The following is a 17,989-nucleotide window of genomic DNA, read 5'->3' as shown; positions in this document are numbered from 1 at the left end:
AGAACCCACCTGTGCCACACACACACACACCTGTATGAAGTCTTTCCTAACTATTCTGGTACTTAATATGCTGAAGAATAGAACTTTGAAAACTCCCCAAGAAACCACTCACTTGCCCCTTGTTACTACAAATGAAGTTGCAGGCATCAGAGCTTTCTAAGGAGAGACTGTGTCTTATTTCAGTTATTGATATGGATGGAATCTAGGCACAATTATCTGATAATAATCCATGCTGCTTCGTTATCTCCTCATTCTCTTATTACAGACAGTATCCCACTGGATCAATACTCCACAACTTACGCATTCACCTGTTGACAGATAGGGAGCCTTTCCATGGTTTTAGCTATTGTATGTAAACAAGTTACGAAGGCGTATGTTACAAGTGTGTGCGTAGACTGAAGCTTTCATCTCTCTTATAAACTGCTGAGGATGAAGCGACCGAGTCACATATGTGCACTGCTGGTTGGTTACTGACATCACAACTATCATGCATGATGTTCACGTCTATCACGGGTAATCAATTAATGCCCCCTTCCTTGCCCTGTGGTCAGCCTAGCTAGGGGGTCACCAATTTTTATTGCTCTTGAAAAGCATCTTTGGGCTTCATCAATATTTTTTATTATTGATCACAAGACTTTCAGGGCATCAAGGCACATGTGCATCAAACAATTTAACCCTGTTTTATGTCATGTTTGGAATGATAAGAATGTCAGTCAGAAAACTAACTATACTGAATTGTAGGTTTCTCTGAGGTATCATCTGAATTCTTTAAACAGTATTTTTGTGTTTATATTGCTAAAGATTCAAAGTACAGAGTTAAAGGATTGAACATTAGGCATTTGAGTTTTACTTTCCATCTGAATTAGAACCTGCCAGCTTTACTTATAAGTAAGAATTGAATCTGAAATAGAATTTAGAGAAATATGAATTTATAGTCATATTTTTTGTCCATGTACCACTAAGTTCTTTGTAAAGATTAAAAAGACCCACTAGAATCTACAATCCAAATCATAGACAGTATCAGCCCCACGGAAAAAAGCTGCAGCAAACCTGGATTCTGGTTTCAGGTATTAACAGATATCAAACTAGAGTTCTATGTGCAGAGGCACTATGTGAGATCTATGGCTAAGTTACACTAGTCACCAGTAAGTAGCTGACAATAACTTGTGACTGTACAAAGTAAGATTTAGGAAGGCCTAACAGTGTAAGTAGCTGACAATAACTTGTGACTGTACAAAGTAAGATTTAGGAAGGCCTAACAGTGTATTTTGCACTGTACTAGCCCTTCACATAAAGCTTTAAACCTCATGATATTAAAAGACAATGGAAAATTGCTTTGTTTCAAAGCCATTTGATTTATGTGGAGTTTAGCAGTTTTCAGTTGTATAGGAAGCAGGCAACATTCTTGAATCTACCATGCAGCAATCAGTTACAGCTATTTACCAATATACATATATGAATTTTAGCATAACCAATGTCTGAGGGCAGCCGTACTGATCCCCACATAAAGTTACAAGGAAGGAACTGGTCTTAAAGGGGGAAAACAGCGTTTGCATTTGGGTTAGGACCTTCAGTGTTGGCACACAGTAACTGTGAGGAGGACCACCACTACCTCAGGCCGGAGGTGAGCCCAGTCACAATGTGAACAAACGCTGAAGGCACAGTCAGCACTGTTAGCTTCTCAAAGTGAGACATAATGAAAATACGGTTTTCCCCTTTGGTACTATAGCTTTTTTCAATTTGCCATTTTTAAAAAACAGTTATCTGTTTAGTGTGTATGTTTTTGCAGGTGTGACAGGACAGGAACACTGCAGAGGTTCCTTCATCTTGTATTCTTTTTCTTTTTTTTTTTAAAGATTTATTTTACGTATTCACCATTGCTCTCTTCATACACACCAGAAGAGGGCATCAGACCCCATTACAGATGGTTGTGAGCCACCATGTGGTTGCTGGGATTTGAACTCAGGATCTCCGGAAGAGCAGTCAGTGCTCTTAACCATTGAGCCATCTCTCCAGCTCTCATCTTGTATTCTTGATGAGGCCATTTTAGGTTTAATTAGAATCTGATCTCCTAGTGGAGATCAAAATTAACCAACTCTATTCTAGGAATCTGAGGTCAAGATGCCACAGCTAACCAAATTTAGGTTCTGTTAAACTTCCTGCTTGAGTAAACCTCTTCCTCCAGCTAAATGGTTATCTTAGCTTCTGTTAAATTGCTTGCTTGCATAAAATCTCCCCTGCAGCTGCTGAATGAGATACCAGAATGTTGTTTTTGCCTTGCTCTAAGTGTTCCGGGCTATGCTTAGGTTCTGAACGACTGAGTGTAGTCCCAGCAGGCTGGAATAAAGACTTTCAATTGGCTACAAAGTGTTGTTTGAGTGGTCATCTCTGTTGGGCTCTCATAAAACAGTTGTGCTTGTGCTAGTGTTTGTGTGTGGAGTCCGAAGCCATCATAGAGGAGTGGGTACTTACTTACCATATGGGTCCTTGGGACCACACCCAGGTTCTCAGGCTTGGTGGGAAACACTTTTAGCCTCTGAGCCATTTTGTTGGCCCTGGTATTGTGTTTTAAAAATAAACAGGTAAAAATGTCATTTTTATGTTTTGGATATATTTTCCTTTGAAAGACTTGGCTCAATTATTTCAGAGAAAGGAAGCATCCTGTCATAATATCATTTGGTTAGGCCAATTCCTATTACAAGTAACGAAATCTGCAGATGTTGCTGTTACGAAACAGTGATGTACTTTTCATCTGACACCTGGGTATACTGGCATAAACAACGGCTTTTTATATGATGAGGAATTTCTAATTTAAGAATGGTGCTTCATCTGTTTTCTTTGTAACTTTGTTAATACTAATAGACATATCTTGGAACATGTCCATGAATTGCCTTTTGTATTCAGTGTTATAAATTCTAGAATGAGCAGGGAGCACACTCTATCTAGGGAAGGAAAGTTTTGCTTGCTGCTGTGAAATTTTGAACTTATTTTTTGTAGTGTTGTTGGGTCTGTCTCTGTTTTGTGTACCCAAAAGTCTAAAGATAGCACTAATTAAAATGATTTAATAACAGTCAGGAGCATTCACTTGAAAGACAAGCAGAGAAGGCACTTGCTACTGCCTCACACCAATGTGCAGGAGAGGGTGAAACACTACTGCATCATTAAGTCAGAAAGAGTCAGAAGCCAGTCGTCAACTATAGACTACTTAGATTCCTCTGTTTTCAAAATTATAAACAATCTCTCTGTGAGATAAAAGAATTTGTTTCATCCAAGTTGATACCTGTTGCGGTCAAGTCCCTAAAGTATCACAGTTAAGGCAACACATGACCTTTGGCTTGTCTACACTCAGATGACTACGTATGAGGTATTATGTCAAAGGCAGGTTCAGACAAATTAAAAAAAAAAATCACTTAAGGTTTTTTTTTTTTTTTTAGCATGACACAGCTAGGACTGATACAGCAGCCCAGTCTTTAGACTCTGAATGCCACACTGTATTGGTCATGAAGCTCTCACCTGCAAACAACTGAGCTTCCATTAAAAGCTGATTTCGGCCAGGAGGATGGTGCACTGCAGAGGCAGAGGCAAGAGAATCTCTGTGGGTTCGATGGCAACCTGGTCTACAGAGTGAGTTCCAGGACAGACAGGACTAGGAAGAGAAGAAACCCTGTCTCAAAAAGTTAAACTTTTATGCCAGGTTATTATAGTTTATTCTAAAGCTAGCAGGCATATAACATATGTCTCATTGTAGTTTATGTTAAACTGATTGTCTGAGGGTGTCATTGCTGTGAAGAGACATCAAGACCATGACAACTCTTATAAAGGAAAACATCTAATTGGGGCTAGCTTACAGTTTCAGAGGTCATGGTTTATTATGGTCATGGTGGGAAGCATGGTGGAACACAAGCAGACATGGTGCTGGAGAAGGAGTTGAGAGGTCTACATCCAGATTGGCAGGCATCAGGAAATGAATGTCACACTAGACCTCGCCTGAGTATTTGACAAAGCCTACCTCCTCCAACAAGGCCATACCTCCTAATAGTGCCACTCCCTATGAGCCTATGGGGGCCAATTTTACTCAAATCACACTGATTAATTTTGCTTAAGGAACTCAGAGACTGCACGTTACCTCCTACAGACGGCATCCTTATGCCTCACTGCCAATAGTAAAACTGAAGAGCTGCATTCTAAGAAAGGAATATAGTATGTGGAGTTCAATGATAGTCCTATGGGAGGACAGTGTGCTTTATATATTCATCAATTATGAATGACATTTGTACAGACATTGATTAGCTATACCGAATTTGGTAAGGTGAACACAGAGATTTAATACATTTATCAGTTTATTTAATTTAATCTTAACTGCAAAAAGTTATTCTTCTGAAATATTCCTCTGCTAAAGGAATATAATGAATTTTCTCCCCTTAAAATTATAGTTTCACTATATAGCCATGGCTGTCCTGGAACTTGCTGTGTAAACCAGGCTGGCTTAGAATAACTTGTGGGAATCCTCCTGCCTCTACCCTCTGAGTGCTGGGATTACAGATGGTACATCACATGCCTAGCTAGTAAAGAAGGTTAAAGGTAAAGAACCAAAGCAAACCCCAAAAAGGAACAGGGAGAACAAAGGACACAGCTCCAAGCCCAAGCCAATCCAGCAGAGGGCTGGGGAGGAGACTGGAGGGAGAGTGGCACTGGGGGCAGCAGAGTGCAGAATCTAACGGAGCAGAGCCCAGCAGCGTGCATACAGGTAAGCCTGGGGCTAAGCGGAGACAGCTGGGAGCCTGCACTTAGACCCTAGAGTCCTTCTTGCCTTAACTGTCATGAAACCCTTTTCAGAGTAAGAGACTGGAGTTAGTTTCTGGGAAAATCATCATCTCAAACTTGATAATACCAGACACGCGGGGTTAGTGAAGGGACTCGCCTGACAGTCCACCTCTTGACCTGAAGTGTCTGTGGGTCCATCTCCTGCCCGAATGCTAGTGACAGCCAAGCTGTCTGGCATCATCTGCTCACCAGCTTTGCAAGTCTTCCCGAAGCTGCTGTTTTCTTTCTCTGGAATGCCTGTGTACTGATCTGCTACACTTATTTTCATATTTGAGTAAACACTATGTAAAGTTCCTTTAAGTTTTTCAGTGTAAACATTAATTTGGTAAGTCTTAGTCATGATACACATGAGTCACAATCATTGGATAGGATACAGGGACTGGAAAGATGGCTCAGTGGTTAAGAGCACTGACTGCTCTTCCAGAGGTCCTGAGTTCAATTCCCAGCAACCACATGTTGGCTCACAACCATCTGTAATGGGATCTGATGCCCTCTTCTGGTGTGTCTGAAGACAGCTACAGTGTACTCACATACATAAAATTAAAAAAAAATCATAAAAAAAAATAAAGCAATCTTTAAGGCGACCTAAGGAAGAACTAAGAGGTTTGCTTTTCTCTCCTGGTCTCAGGCAATCATGACTGTTCCCAAATATTTCCCTCATCTATTTGCTAAAAGGAATAAAAATAAAAAGGCTAATACTCAAACAAAAACCACATGCTATTTCTTGCAAAGAGTTTCAAAGTGTAAGCTCTCTCCTGTTACAATTGGTTCATGTGTTGCTTGGTAGGTACAGGGCTTTTTTCCAAAAAGAGAAGAGAGATATCACAGACACAGCCTCCAAGTGTGTGTGGCAGGGCAGGGGGATACAAAGTCCCTGCTAATGGCTACTAAGTGTCTGCTGGGTGTTAACACTGTCTAAAACTGTGCTAATAGTCTTACAACTCTGAGAATATCCTAAGAAAACCTTTACATTTAAATTTGTGACCTGTATATAAATGATAGTTCAATAAAGCTCTTATTTTAAAAAGTAAATAATTAATAGAACAAAAACAAAAACAACAAAATATAATCATATGCCGATCTGGCCTCTTTCAGAAGGCCTCCTTTCAATTCTGAAACCATTTCCACCTTTCCTCCCTGTAGGCATTCAGAGGCTCACTGCATCTGTGACATGGGAGTGCCTTCATCTCCCGGTGATGATGCAGACCAAATAGGGCTGCAGTGTCGATGCCACTTTTCTAGGCTGACTTTGTTTTCATGGTGAAAGCTTTGTGTCACCTCCTCTTCCTTCCAATCCTAAGCAAGGCCTCAGCAAGGGAGCTAATGGCTACACTTAGGAAGATGGGAGAGCTGGGGACTGTGTGCTCACCATCCCTCACTGCATCTGATGGCTTACATACAGTGCAGCCTCTCTATCAGCTGTATTTGGTTACTTCACTGAACTAAGCCCTGCTCCCAATCCCTGGCTGGCTGGCCCTATTTGTTTCTCAAAGCTCTAACGCTTGTGCCTATGCATGTAGAAGAGCCCACCCAACCTGGGAAGACCATGTGTGGCATTTCTGTTTAGTCCATACTTTGGGGGCCGTGCCCATGTGTGCTTCCCTTCTTTGGAGATGGCAATTTAGAGTGCTCATTTCCTTACTAGCTCAACAGCCAGCACAATACTCCTAATTTCAGAAACTGGGCAGATTTCTTCTCTATTCCCAGCATGTCCTATGACTGAGCTGTGGCAGCAGGTACCCAGCACAGCGTGTTCTTCATGTGCAATCACTCTAAACTCGATGCACTTACCTGGTGCACACAGTCTAAGAACTGCAAGAAGATGGGAGCAAAGCCACCGCCCTGAGAGTTAAGGGCCAAGCTGCTGCGCTGGCTGAACTTATGACCAAAAGAGAGCCATTCCTTTTCCACTAGCATCCGGAAGCCTTCGATTGTCCTGTAAAAGGGATCACTGAGTAGCTGTGCCAGGGATGTCACCTAGGGTAAGAGCAGACGGACACCTCATTAATGTCAGACCTAGCAGAGTCCTGTTGCACTTCCTTTTGATGACAGCTAATTCACAGGCAATGTTGCCTGACGGGCAAATATTCTGACTAGCTGCTTCAGGATGGCCAATCAGGTATGTTTAAAAACTTTTCAGTAAAAACAACCCCCCCAAATTTACTTTTGTTACATACTTTCTTTCAGAGAATTAAGATTTTAATCCTTAGCCGGCTATTTTGTTGACTATGATACTAGGCCATCAGTTCAAACCTATCCTACTCTTTGGCGGGGGTAGGTTAATGTCTTAATGTTGTTGATATTAACACAGATTTCCTTTTTCACACTGGAGTAAACATGGGCTTAGAGAAAGGCTGGGGAAAGCCAGGAGGGGAGGCTCACGTTTCGTCCTGTAGGTCAGGGCTGCAAGCTGGTATGGTGCACCTGAACGGGGGAAAGGTCTAACAGCTGACCCAGAGCTATGAGAGGGCAGTGCTATTGAACAGCTTGCCAGGTGCTGGGTAGCAGTGGGTCTTTCTCTGTCTATAAACATATTAGTCATCAAATAAAACAACCCCAAAGGTAAAAGCTACATTGAAATACAAATATAAAATAATGAAAACCATGTGGAACGCTTTACTTGTGTAGTGATGTCCCAGCCTTCTTCTAAACACACCCACACTGAAGACCCATTCTCAAGTACTTCTGACACAACCACAGCCAGCTGCATTATCCTGTGAAGCTGAGAGAGAAAAGAAGGCTACAATTAGAGCAAGCACTTTGTCTTTTTTTTTTTTCAATTTGGGAATTTTACTTTTTAGACTAATTAAAATTTCCATAATATAAAATGGGGGTGAGACTTATTCATTCACTTATTTATTTTACAAGTGTGTGTGTATAAGTGCAGGCATGTGTGTGTAAGTGCAGGCATGTGTGTTCTACGCTGTGGCATGTGTCAGAGGACAATTTTTGGGAGCCAGTTCTTGTTACCTTGCAGAGTCAGGCTACATTCAGGTCATTAGGCCTGTGCACAAGTGCCTCTATTCATTAACATCCTCAAAATAACTTTAGATTTACAGTGTCTGCTCTAACACTTTTGCTGTTCTTTCAAAGTACTTTAAAGTCTTACAAATATCACAATTCCCAAGGCAAAACAGTAGTTTCTGGTTTACATTTTTCAGGGGAGTGGAGAGATATAAGAATGGAAATATATTTCTTACTTCTTAGCACCAATTAATCCACTTCATGGGCACCAAAGGGACAGCAATTCCCCTAGCTGCTTTTCAAATAACTGATAGATGGAAATAATAACTCAAGTTATGAAGCCAGGGCAGAGTCCTAATTCTCATGTTTCAGTTAGCCCGAAGGAAGAGTCATGGCCAGTGAGGCTACTGATCACATCTTTCTATTATTTCATTTTATTTTATGTCTGTATACCACTTGAGTGCCTGGTGTCTGTGGAGGCCAGAAGAGGCTGTTGGATTCTTTGGAACTGGAATTACAGATGGAATTTAGCTGTCATGTGGGTGCTGGGATTTGAACTCAGGTCCTCTGAAAGAACAGCCAGTAATTTTAGGCACTGAGTTTTTTCTCCAGCTCCATACTGTTGCTTCTTTATTATTTTGTTTATTCTGTATTATGAGCTATGACCACTGACTAAACAAAGCTCCTTTGTATTATTAATGATTTCTATCTTCCCCAAACATTCCTATTTTCAAGGGACAGCTTGACAATGTTATCCTTACAACCTTCTCTTGTATTCTGAATGGTTCAGACTTACATATTTTAATACATTGGATAGTTTATTTCTGATAGCATTAAAAGTCTCACAAATGCTGTAAGACCATGTTGGGCCTCTGTAAGAGTCATGAGTATTCTTAACTACCATCTCTATAACTCTTTATTCGCAAAATATTATTTTACTATTTGTAAATACATTTATATGCTGCATGTGTGTCTGCCAGGTATCTGTGCAGGACAAAGGTGTCCCATCTCTTGGAGTTGGATTCATGGACAGCTGTAAATCATGCAAAGGGGGTGCCAGGGCCCTCTGCAAGAACAGGACATGCTTTTAACTACTAAGCCATTTCTCCAGCCCAGATATATTAAAAAATGTGTCGGATCCTGCTGCTGAAGACATTAACTTCTCTGGTTCTGGAACACTGAGAAATTAAGCAGGACTGAGTGGGCAACGTCGTTCCTCCTGGCTAGCACTCCTAGTACTTGAAAGTGTTATGCAGGTTGGGGAGTGTTATCCTTTATAGTCTCAGTCCGTTGTGGTTTCTGTGTGTAACACGACCAACTGGACAGGCAAGATATGCCTCTTGGCACAATAGTGGCAATTCCATTAGAGTGTTAACCAACTGCCCCTGACTGGATTTGAGGCCTGCTCCACAGGAGGGAATTCATGGCTGGTCCCATAAACCTGGGTAAGTGCCCATGGCTGGAGAGGTCATAGGTCTTAGTGGGAGGGCTACTACTGTTGTTTTTTTAAGTAGCCATGACATATCTGCCAAACTGCCTTCTAAATAATTGTGCTGCCATCAGCTCTGGCCAGGATGCTGCTGATGCTACTGCTGCTTCTCCTCCTCCTCCTCCTCTTCTTCTTCCTTCTTCCTTCTTCTCCTTCTCCTTCTTTTCCTCTTCTTTCTCTTCTTCTTTCCTCCTCCTCCTCTTTCTTCAAAATTTTTTTATTGGATATTTTCTTTTTTTTTTAATTAGATATTTTATTTAAGGATGCTTTTTTTTTTTTTTTGTAGTTGGCAGTGTTAACTCTTGGGACGTAATTGGCAAAAGTGATGAGAATTGACTGTTTAATGTTCAGCTCTAAATGGACCATCTGTATTGTACCTCCAAGCACTGGGAACATCATGGAAGTGGAGACAGAAAGAATGTAAGATCCTGAAGGAAGAGACGAAAAGTTATGGAATCCTGTCTTCTGGAAACAACATGGCTGCTGTACTTGTGAATTCACAGCAGCTGTGCTTATCTACATGAGCTTTGCCCATGACTGAGCCTATCAACCTATTATCCCAGAGGGAGGAAGATCTCACGAGGCCACACCCCTCACTCAAGAGCTTTAGGTGATTAATGGGTGCGGGGAAGAAAGAGACATTTTCCTCAGTGGAGTGAGTAGTCACTGGTTAGGTTCCCATGGCCGTGTAAACAAGCCCTTACCTTACAACCCCAATGAAATTCACTGGATTACCAAAGGCAAAACCACAACCACGACAATAGAAGGGAAGAAGGACAGACTCAGCAGAGCAGGAGAGAAACAATGAGAGTAAAAGTGGATATAATAAAAATATACCATATTTACAATGAATGTCATATTAGGGGTAATAAGTGCTAATAAACAAAAACCTAAGGTATTAAATGAGATATAATACAAATAAAATGGCCGGCTACAATTTCCTTGAAGTGGAAAAGGCAGAGTTTCTAATTGGTCTTTGTTATAGAACTTAAGGTTTATTTTTCCATGCCGATAATTTCTGTTTTAGAGATTCAGTGTTTTCTCATGCTAGTGTGATGGCCGTGTAACACTGGGAATATGCTATAAACGCTCCGCTTACACTTTTTCAAGGCTGGACTTTAGAGTAAGCAAATTATGTTAAAAAGACACTTATATTTGTTTATATTGTGTATTGCACAGGAAGAGACTTCTGTTTGTGCTCAGCTTTTTGGTTGTGAGTCTAGTCTTTAATGGCTGAGCTATCTCCACAGCTTAACAAGTTCTACTACCACAACCACAACCACAACCACAACCACTACCACAGCCACTACTTCTACTTTTCCTCTTCTTCCTCCTTCTTTTTCCCCCAAGATAAAGTTTCTCTGTGTAGCCCAGGCTGGCCTTGAATTCAGAGATCTGCCTGCCCTGTCTCCCAAGTGCTGAGATGAAAGGCATGCACCATTGTACCTGGCGCTTCAGTTTAACTTCTAACTCCAGGCCAACTGACTCAAAAACCCACACTGAATAATTCATTAGGGAGTATAAACAGTACAGAGTTCAAAACCAAATGTCTCAAATTTGGGTTTTAAAAAATACTTTTGAGCAGGATATGATATAACATGCAGTAAAAAACCATCTTTGACGTAAAACTCACATTTCAAACAGACTTGGGCTACTTTAAAGACAGGAGCAAGGTATAGAGAAGGGTCCTCATTTCTCTCCTCCCACACAGCTATTAGCCCGAGTGTTCTGGGGGAACATGCTACTAACACAATTAAAAGAGCAGTACTACCTAGCATTTAATTTCTGGCCCAGGTCCACTGTCTATCAAGGAACAGAGTGAATCAGAAATGTATATGGGAGCTGGGACTCATAGCTTAGGGACAGAGCAAAGCACCGGTGAACTTCCATGGGCACTCAAGAGTATCCTGCACTGCCTCAGGGTAGTGAGCACATGCTGGTACATGCTTATAATCAGTGCACGTGCGGATATGTTTCTCTGTAGTAAGTGCCTTGATAGAATCACTACCCTGGGTACTGACATCACTTCTTGGCGTCTTTACTATTTACTTCACTGACTATGACATAGCAGGACTAGGTAGGGAGCTGGAGGAGCTAGAGCTGTAACTCAGAGACAAATGTCTGCTACTGTGCATGGAGCTGTGAGTTTGATCTCCAGCGCTGGGAGGGTCAGGCAGGAAGGGTGCTTGGAGACACACTGAAACTAGACATCAGAGGAGCTAGAGTTTCCCACTGTGTAGAAGGGAACAGGAGCACACATACAGCAGGTTACACTGACGTGATGATGCTCTCTGCAAACTGGCATTGCTGTCTACAATGTGCATGTAATATCTATCTTCCTTCCTGTGGTCTGAAGGAATGTAGGCATATGTGTGTTGGCAAACCACATTTCACTTAATTTCTCAATAAAAGTTCAATTAGAAATATCTTCAGGGTGATTTCGCTAGTGAAGATGGATATCTAGTTTTCCTAGACCTGAGGTAGGTTTGAAGTATCTAGTATTTGACGGCTAGTGTGTGGGTGAATCTAAAATCTAGAGACAAAGAAAAGGCAGAAGTGAGAAAAGGGCAGGAGGTGAGAGAGTTAGGGAAAGGCGTGTGCAGTCAAGCAGAGATCACCTGTCCCGGATCCGTGTGGACCTGGGGACAGCACAGCAGATCTATGAAAACATATGACTGATTTTCTCGAGCATCAAAAGAACCTGGCGTGCCACATTCTATCATACAGAGAAAGCCCAGGCGATCCAGAATTCCCCTCTTCACACGTAACATCGGCCCTAGTGCCTCAGAACCGAGAGGCCTGTACAGAGGGCACGTGACGAAGGAGAATGAGGAAGACAGGGGAGAAAATAGGCTTCTCAGATGGGGTATTCACTCTGGGTGTTCTCTGAGTTACACAACAATTTTTCTCTGATGTTACCTGTGGGAACCACTCAGAATCTCCCAGGGCCTTCAGGAATGTCACTTCCGAGTCTGCAGGGATGGTACTTGGGATACAAGCTCTCATCAGCTTCTTAAAACTGGCTTTCACTTGTCGGATTTCATGGAACTCAACAGGAACAAACTCACAGTTGAAAGCGAATTCTACCTTTGAGCTCTGAACATGAAGATACAGAGAATTAGGCAGATAATGTGTTAAGATAAAAGAATGAAACTTTCCCCAGGGAAATGCTTAGTAATCGACACTCATTTGATGCCTAAGAGCTGTAAAAGCAGCAGTGGAGGCAGAGGCCAGTGTGTGTGGCTCTCCTGTGCAGCTGGCTCTAGCAGCTGTCTTGAAGGGCAGGTGAGTGCTCTCTAGGGGGTAGATGGCTTAGCTCAGGAAGGCTGTCATTCTGAGAACTTGAGAGACTGTTAGGCTGAAGTTGATGTGGTATCTAACACCAAATACAAGGCAATTCTAAGGTCATGAACCTACGGTTTTAAGAACCACCAGGCGTGGTGGCACACTCCCTTAATCCCAGTGCGAGGGAGGCAGAGGCAGGCAGATTTCTGAGTTCAAGGCCAGACTGGTCTACAGAGTGAGTTCCAGTTTAGCTAGGGCTACACAGAGAAACCCTGTCTCAGGGAAAATGAACAAAGCAAAACAAAGCAAAACCCCCACAAACCCCCAAACAAGCCAAAGGAGAAGCAGCGACAAAAGGGCAGCATGGTTAACTCCACGGCATGGACATCATTTCCCAGGATATGCACTGCTAACTGGAGGGTAATATACACGGTTGGGGCTCCAGAACTGAGCAATACAGTACAATTCTATAGATACAAACATTTCTTATTATGCAAATACTCATTATAAAAGTATAAAAGGGGCTGGTGAGATGGCTCAGTGGGTAAGAGCACCCGACTGCTCTTCCGAAGGTCCAGAGTTCAAATCCCAGCAACCACATGGTGGCTCACAACTATCCATAACGCCCTCTTCTGGAGTGTCTGAAGACAGCTACAGTGTACTTACATATAATAAATAAATCTAAAAAATTGAAAAAAAATTGAAAAAGTATAAAAGATAAATATTTAGAAAGAAAGAAAAATTATGATCTTATTGCATTACGGTTACTTTTTAAGTCATTAAGATTTTTCCTACAATAAAATGAATATTTCTTGATTTTTGTTTTTTTTCATAAAACATACATCACCTATGTTTACTTGCATGCCCTTTCTTTTGTTTTCATTTCATGTGTAATTTATACTGTGAGGTGTGAGCTTTTGCTCGTACATGTGCATTCAAGGACAGACAGACGGACACAAACACACATACACTCTGACAGACAGGATCTCATGGTTTCCAGGTTAGCTTCACATTTGCAAGCTGAGCTGAGGATGACCTTGCACGTCCCTCCTGCTTCCAGCTCCCAAGTGCTGGGGTTACAGGAATGCGCTACCATACGTGGTTTATGTGGGACTGGGGATCAAACCAGGGCTGTATGCATGCAAGGCAAGCAGTCTACTAACAGAGCTACATCCTTAGCTTCATATTTATCCATAAAGAATGACACAGACATAGGGATGCAGTTTCAGGTTGATAATCTAGCTGTCTAGGGGTAGAGACTTAAAAAGACCTCTAACTTCTCCTGTGAAGAACAAATCATTCTTTTAGCCTCTTTTCTCTTTGATATCTACTGGGTCACCCATTTTTCAAAGAGCAAAACTGTATTCTTGAAACAGGTTGTATAACAATGTGAATGTACTTAATACTATGAACTTAAAAAATGGTTAGGATACTAAATGTTCTTTTGACTACAATTTAAAAAGTTAAAAGTGGTACAGCAGTTAAGAGACTGACTGCTCTTCCAGAGGACTTGAGTTCAATGGGCATAAAAAATAAATTATTAAAGAGTTAAAAAACTGTTGCAAAGGACATATATATATTTGACCCATTAGATGTTTATTTATTTATTTATTTAGTTAAAGTCCAATTAAAATTTTAAACAAGGGGCTGGGTGTGGTGGTGCAGATCTTTAATCCCAGCACTTAGAGGCAGGTAGGTAGATCTCTGTGAGTTCCAGGATAGCCAGGGATACATAATAGAGACCCTAACTCAAAAAACAAAACAATTTTTTTTTTAAAAAAGAGGATTGCAGGAATGGCTCAGTTGGTAAAGTGCTTGCCTTTTAAGTAGGCATGAGGACCTGGGTTCAATTTCTTTTCTACTTCCTTTGTTGGGATATGAAGTATTCAAAGTAGTGGCAACTGAAAATCCCAAATGATAGCTGGGATATAGCACATATAAGACTTACTGTAAGAAAAAGGAGGAGAAACGGGAGGAGGGAAGCAAAGATTAAGTGGTTTGCCTTTCTTATTGAATATCCACAATCACAAAGCTACCGTGAGATCCCATACAGAAAGGGAATACCAGAGGCCAGTCTTCACATAGCCTAACCTTGGGAGGAAACTCAAATCAAGTAAGTGTACAAAAATAAGCCTGTCCTGGTGCCATGAATGCTGTGCAGGCGCTCTACAATTGCTGTTGAACAAAGTTCAATTTCTATTTTCTAGATATACAATTAACTTCTGTGTCAAAGGACATGTATACAAATTTTAAAACTGAGCATGACCTAAAGGTTTCATGGTTTCTACCCTTCAGGCTGGTGACTAATTGGTTGCAACTGTCTAGGTAGTGGGGAAAGAGTTAGCCATGCCAGCTTGTTACAGCAGAGATGACTCAGTCAATGGCATTACAAGGTGAACAAGTGGGTTCCTGCTGCTGCGAGTAGCTTGCACACAGACTCTGCTCTATGGTTCAGCCAAAGGTCTGTCTAGACGGCTCAGAGTTAGACTTTGAGATTTCTGAATTAACAGATGCTTCTATTTCCTCTATGTTGACAGAAATATTATTTTAGCTGAAAAAAAAAATCACGTTTATTTGCTTGGTGGCACATGCCTTTAACCCTAGCGCTTAGAGGCAGAGGCAGGTGGATCTCTGAGTTGAGGCTAGCCTTGTCTATAGCCTGAGTTCCTGGATAGCCAGGGCAACATGCAGAAACCCTGTCTCAAAAAGCACACCCCAAAACAACCAAAAAGCAAACAACTTCCACAAACAAACAACAACAAAAGAAACAAACAAAACAAAGCGCAACACCCACACTGATTGACTGATTGTGTACATGTGTGTGTGTGTGTGTGTAGGGCAGGATGGGCGTACACTACAACTCTTGTTTGGAGGTTAAAGCTGTCAGTGCTTTCCAGTTATGTGAGTTCTGGGGGTCGACTTCAGGTCTTTGTAGCAAGAAGTACCTTTACACACTGGGCCAGCTCAATATTTACTTTTTTAACGCATGACTTAGAAAACATTAAATTTAAGAAATTACTCGTGCTATTTTTACAGTTTACGAGAGCTTACAGAGTAAAGCTCCTTAGCAGCTGATATTTTTGAATTATCTAATCTTAAAACCCGTATCTCTGTGTATACAGTTCTGAAAAGTTTGAAGAAAATGTTCCTTAAAAAAACCAAGGCCTTATCTCCCCTTGCCTCCAAATTTGGTCCTGTAATCTCTGCCACTTTGCAGTCTTCTGTATTAACAGGTCAAAGGATAAAGGTCGTTTGTTTTACATGTACAGATGTCTGTGGGAACTAGAGGATGATGGTGGGAAATGCAACCTAAATAAGCCTTATTTCCCTTCTGTATTTAGACTTCCTGATATCCTTTATGTTTTTTAAAACAAAGACTATGAATATTCATTCTCACAGCTAATAAAATGCACACTATCTATTCACACACACACACACACACATATATATATATATGTATATGTATGTATGTATAAAAATAAACAGAGCTAATTTAAAAAGTAAAACCTTTATTGGCTCTTTTATGGTGTGCAGCATACTCCTGTGCATGGGAATATGTGTGTATGCAGAGTGAACGAGCCCGTGTATGCAGGTTGTGTGGAGGCCACACACAGGTCAAGCTTGGGAGCAGTTCCTCAGAAGCCAAGTACCTTTTTTTCCTTTTCTCTTTTTCCATGTTTTTCATTTATGTGTATGTGTATGAGCACATGGAGGTTCAGGATGGTATCAGGATTCACTCTCAATTGCTCCTCTACCTAATTCATTGAGGCAGAGTCTCCCAATCAAACCAGAGCTCCCAATATGGCTAGTCTTGCTAGCCAGCTTGTCCTGGGAATCCTGCTTCTGTCTTGGCAGGCTGAAATCATAGGCAGGCTGCCATGCCCACCCAGCATTTAGGTGGGTTTCTGGGGCCTCACTTGGCATGTTAAGCACTTTAACTGTTGACCTATCTCTCCTCCCCAATCCACCTTGTTTTTTTTTCAAACAGGGTCTCTCAATGGAACCTGAACCTTGTTGGCCAGCTCGTGAGCCCCGGGGATTTTCTTGGTTTACCTCTGCAGTGCTAAGACTGTAGGAATGTGTGGCCGTCCAGTTCTGACCATGGGCACTGGGAACTGAGCTCCCGTCCTCAGGCTTGCACAGAACCGCTTTCCTGACTGAGCTATCTCTCTAGCCTCTGCTGGGTTTTCATAAGTGGAGGCTGGCTTTGAATTCCTAATCCTCCCAAGTGCTGAGATTACAGGTGTGTCGGTACCATCACGTGTGGCTTAGAATTAAGGTGGGGTCTTTTTGCGATTATTACATTTAGGTTAGGAATTATGCTATAAAAACTTATGGTAAAGTTAGTTTGTGATAGGATTCATAAGCTGCCTTTGGTTTTTCCCATGTTTTCTAAGCGAGAGAAAAAGCTTACCCGTAGCTGTGACTTTTCACCAAATATATAAAGGGCGGCTTGTCGTTTCAAGAGTTGGTTTTGTAGGTAGGTACTGTTACTGAAGGAGGCTGAGTGATCCTTGCCTGCCAGCCTGGCACCAACATCAATGAAGGATGTCGGGGAGCTGATCAAACGGGTGCTGGAACGAAGACTTGCCCATACGCCTTCACAAAAGCCAAGAAAACACAATGAGATGATGTGAGATGTGGCTGAGTAAGACACATGCTCTGGGGACAGTCTTAGTGTAACATAATTTAATCTTAAGGGGTGATAAATCTAAGCCACAGATCATAACACTCATTTGGCATCTGTTTTTCAATATAAACACTACTTGATATAGTAGTTTAAAAATCACTTTGTCTTAAGTTTAGAAGAACTTAAGAAATCATTTGTGTCTCATTTCATGTCATTGTAAATGTGGCATTTAAAGCAAATCTGAGAGACAAGCAGAGTGCGTGCCGCAGGGAGCAGAGTGCAGGCAGGACAGGGAAGGGTGGGAGGAGCACGGGGTCTCTGCAGCTCTCGGGAGTCACAGGAGGAATGCTCTTCTGACTATATATTCAGTTTAACAGGAAACCATATCATGAGGTAAATTAAAAATGTAAGAATTCTTCTAAAGTCAGAGGCTGGGTATAGAATGCAAATCTGGTTAGGTAAAAAATGGCCTAATTTTAAACAACTAAAATTCTTTTATAGAGTCTCCATAAAAACTAGAAAAAATATACAAATTTACTAATGTGCATTTCACTTAATTTAGGAGTTAAAATATATGGTCAGAAGCAGATATCTTTTAAGAGTGAGTCCACCCATAGTAAGAAGACCAAAGAGTCATGTTGTATAAGCCAACCTAATTTATATTAATTAGGAAAAAAAATCAAGGACTTCTGTGTGTGAGGTGATTAAAATATCAAACATCCAAACAGGCCTATACTTATTCCAAGAGCAGCATCTTTAAAGTAACAGAACCTTTCACACATGGCTGCAGAGATGGG

General features: G+C 41.4%; 1 protein-coding gene across 7 annotated transcripts in view; it reads right to left on the bottom strand.

Annotated features, from left to right (window-relative positions):
* Positions 1–17,989, bottom strand: part of Sbf2 (SET binding factor 2) — a 321,747-nt gene that overhangs the window by 15,674 nt on the left and 288,084 nt on the right. For all 7 annotated transcript variants that reach the window (XM_021166296.2, XM_029479590.2, XM_021166298.2 and 4 more), the window contains 4 exons: positions 16,977–17,161; positions 12,197–12,373; positions 7,445–7,546; positions 6,616–6,801 (listed from right to left, as the gene is read on the bottom strand). In XM_021166296.2, the coding sequence (XP_021021955.1) occupies positions 6,616–6,801; positions 7,445–7,546; positions 12,197–12,373; positions 16,977–17,161 (650 nt within the window). The remainder of the gene's footprint in view (positions 1–6,615; positions 6,802–7,444; positions 7,547–12,196; positions 12,374–16,976; positions 17,162–17,989) is intronic.

This window comes from Mus caroli, unplaced genomic scaffold (assembly GCF_978045245.1).
Source record: "Mus caroli unplaced genomic scaffold, Mus_caroli_1 scaffold_8, whole genome shotgun sequence".
Classification (NCBI taxonomy): Eukaryota; Metazoa; Chordata; class Mammalia; order Rodentia; family Muridae; genus Mus; species Mus caroli.
This window is presented reverse-complemented; position numbering and strand designations above follow the sequence as displayed.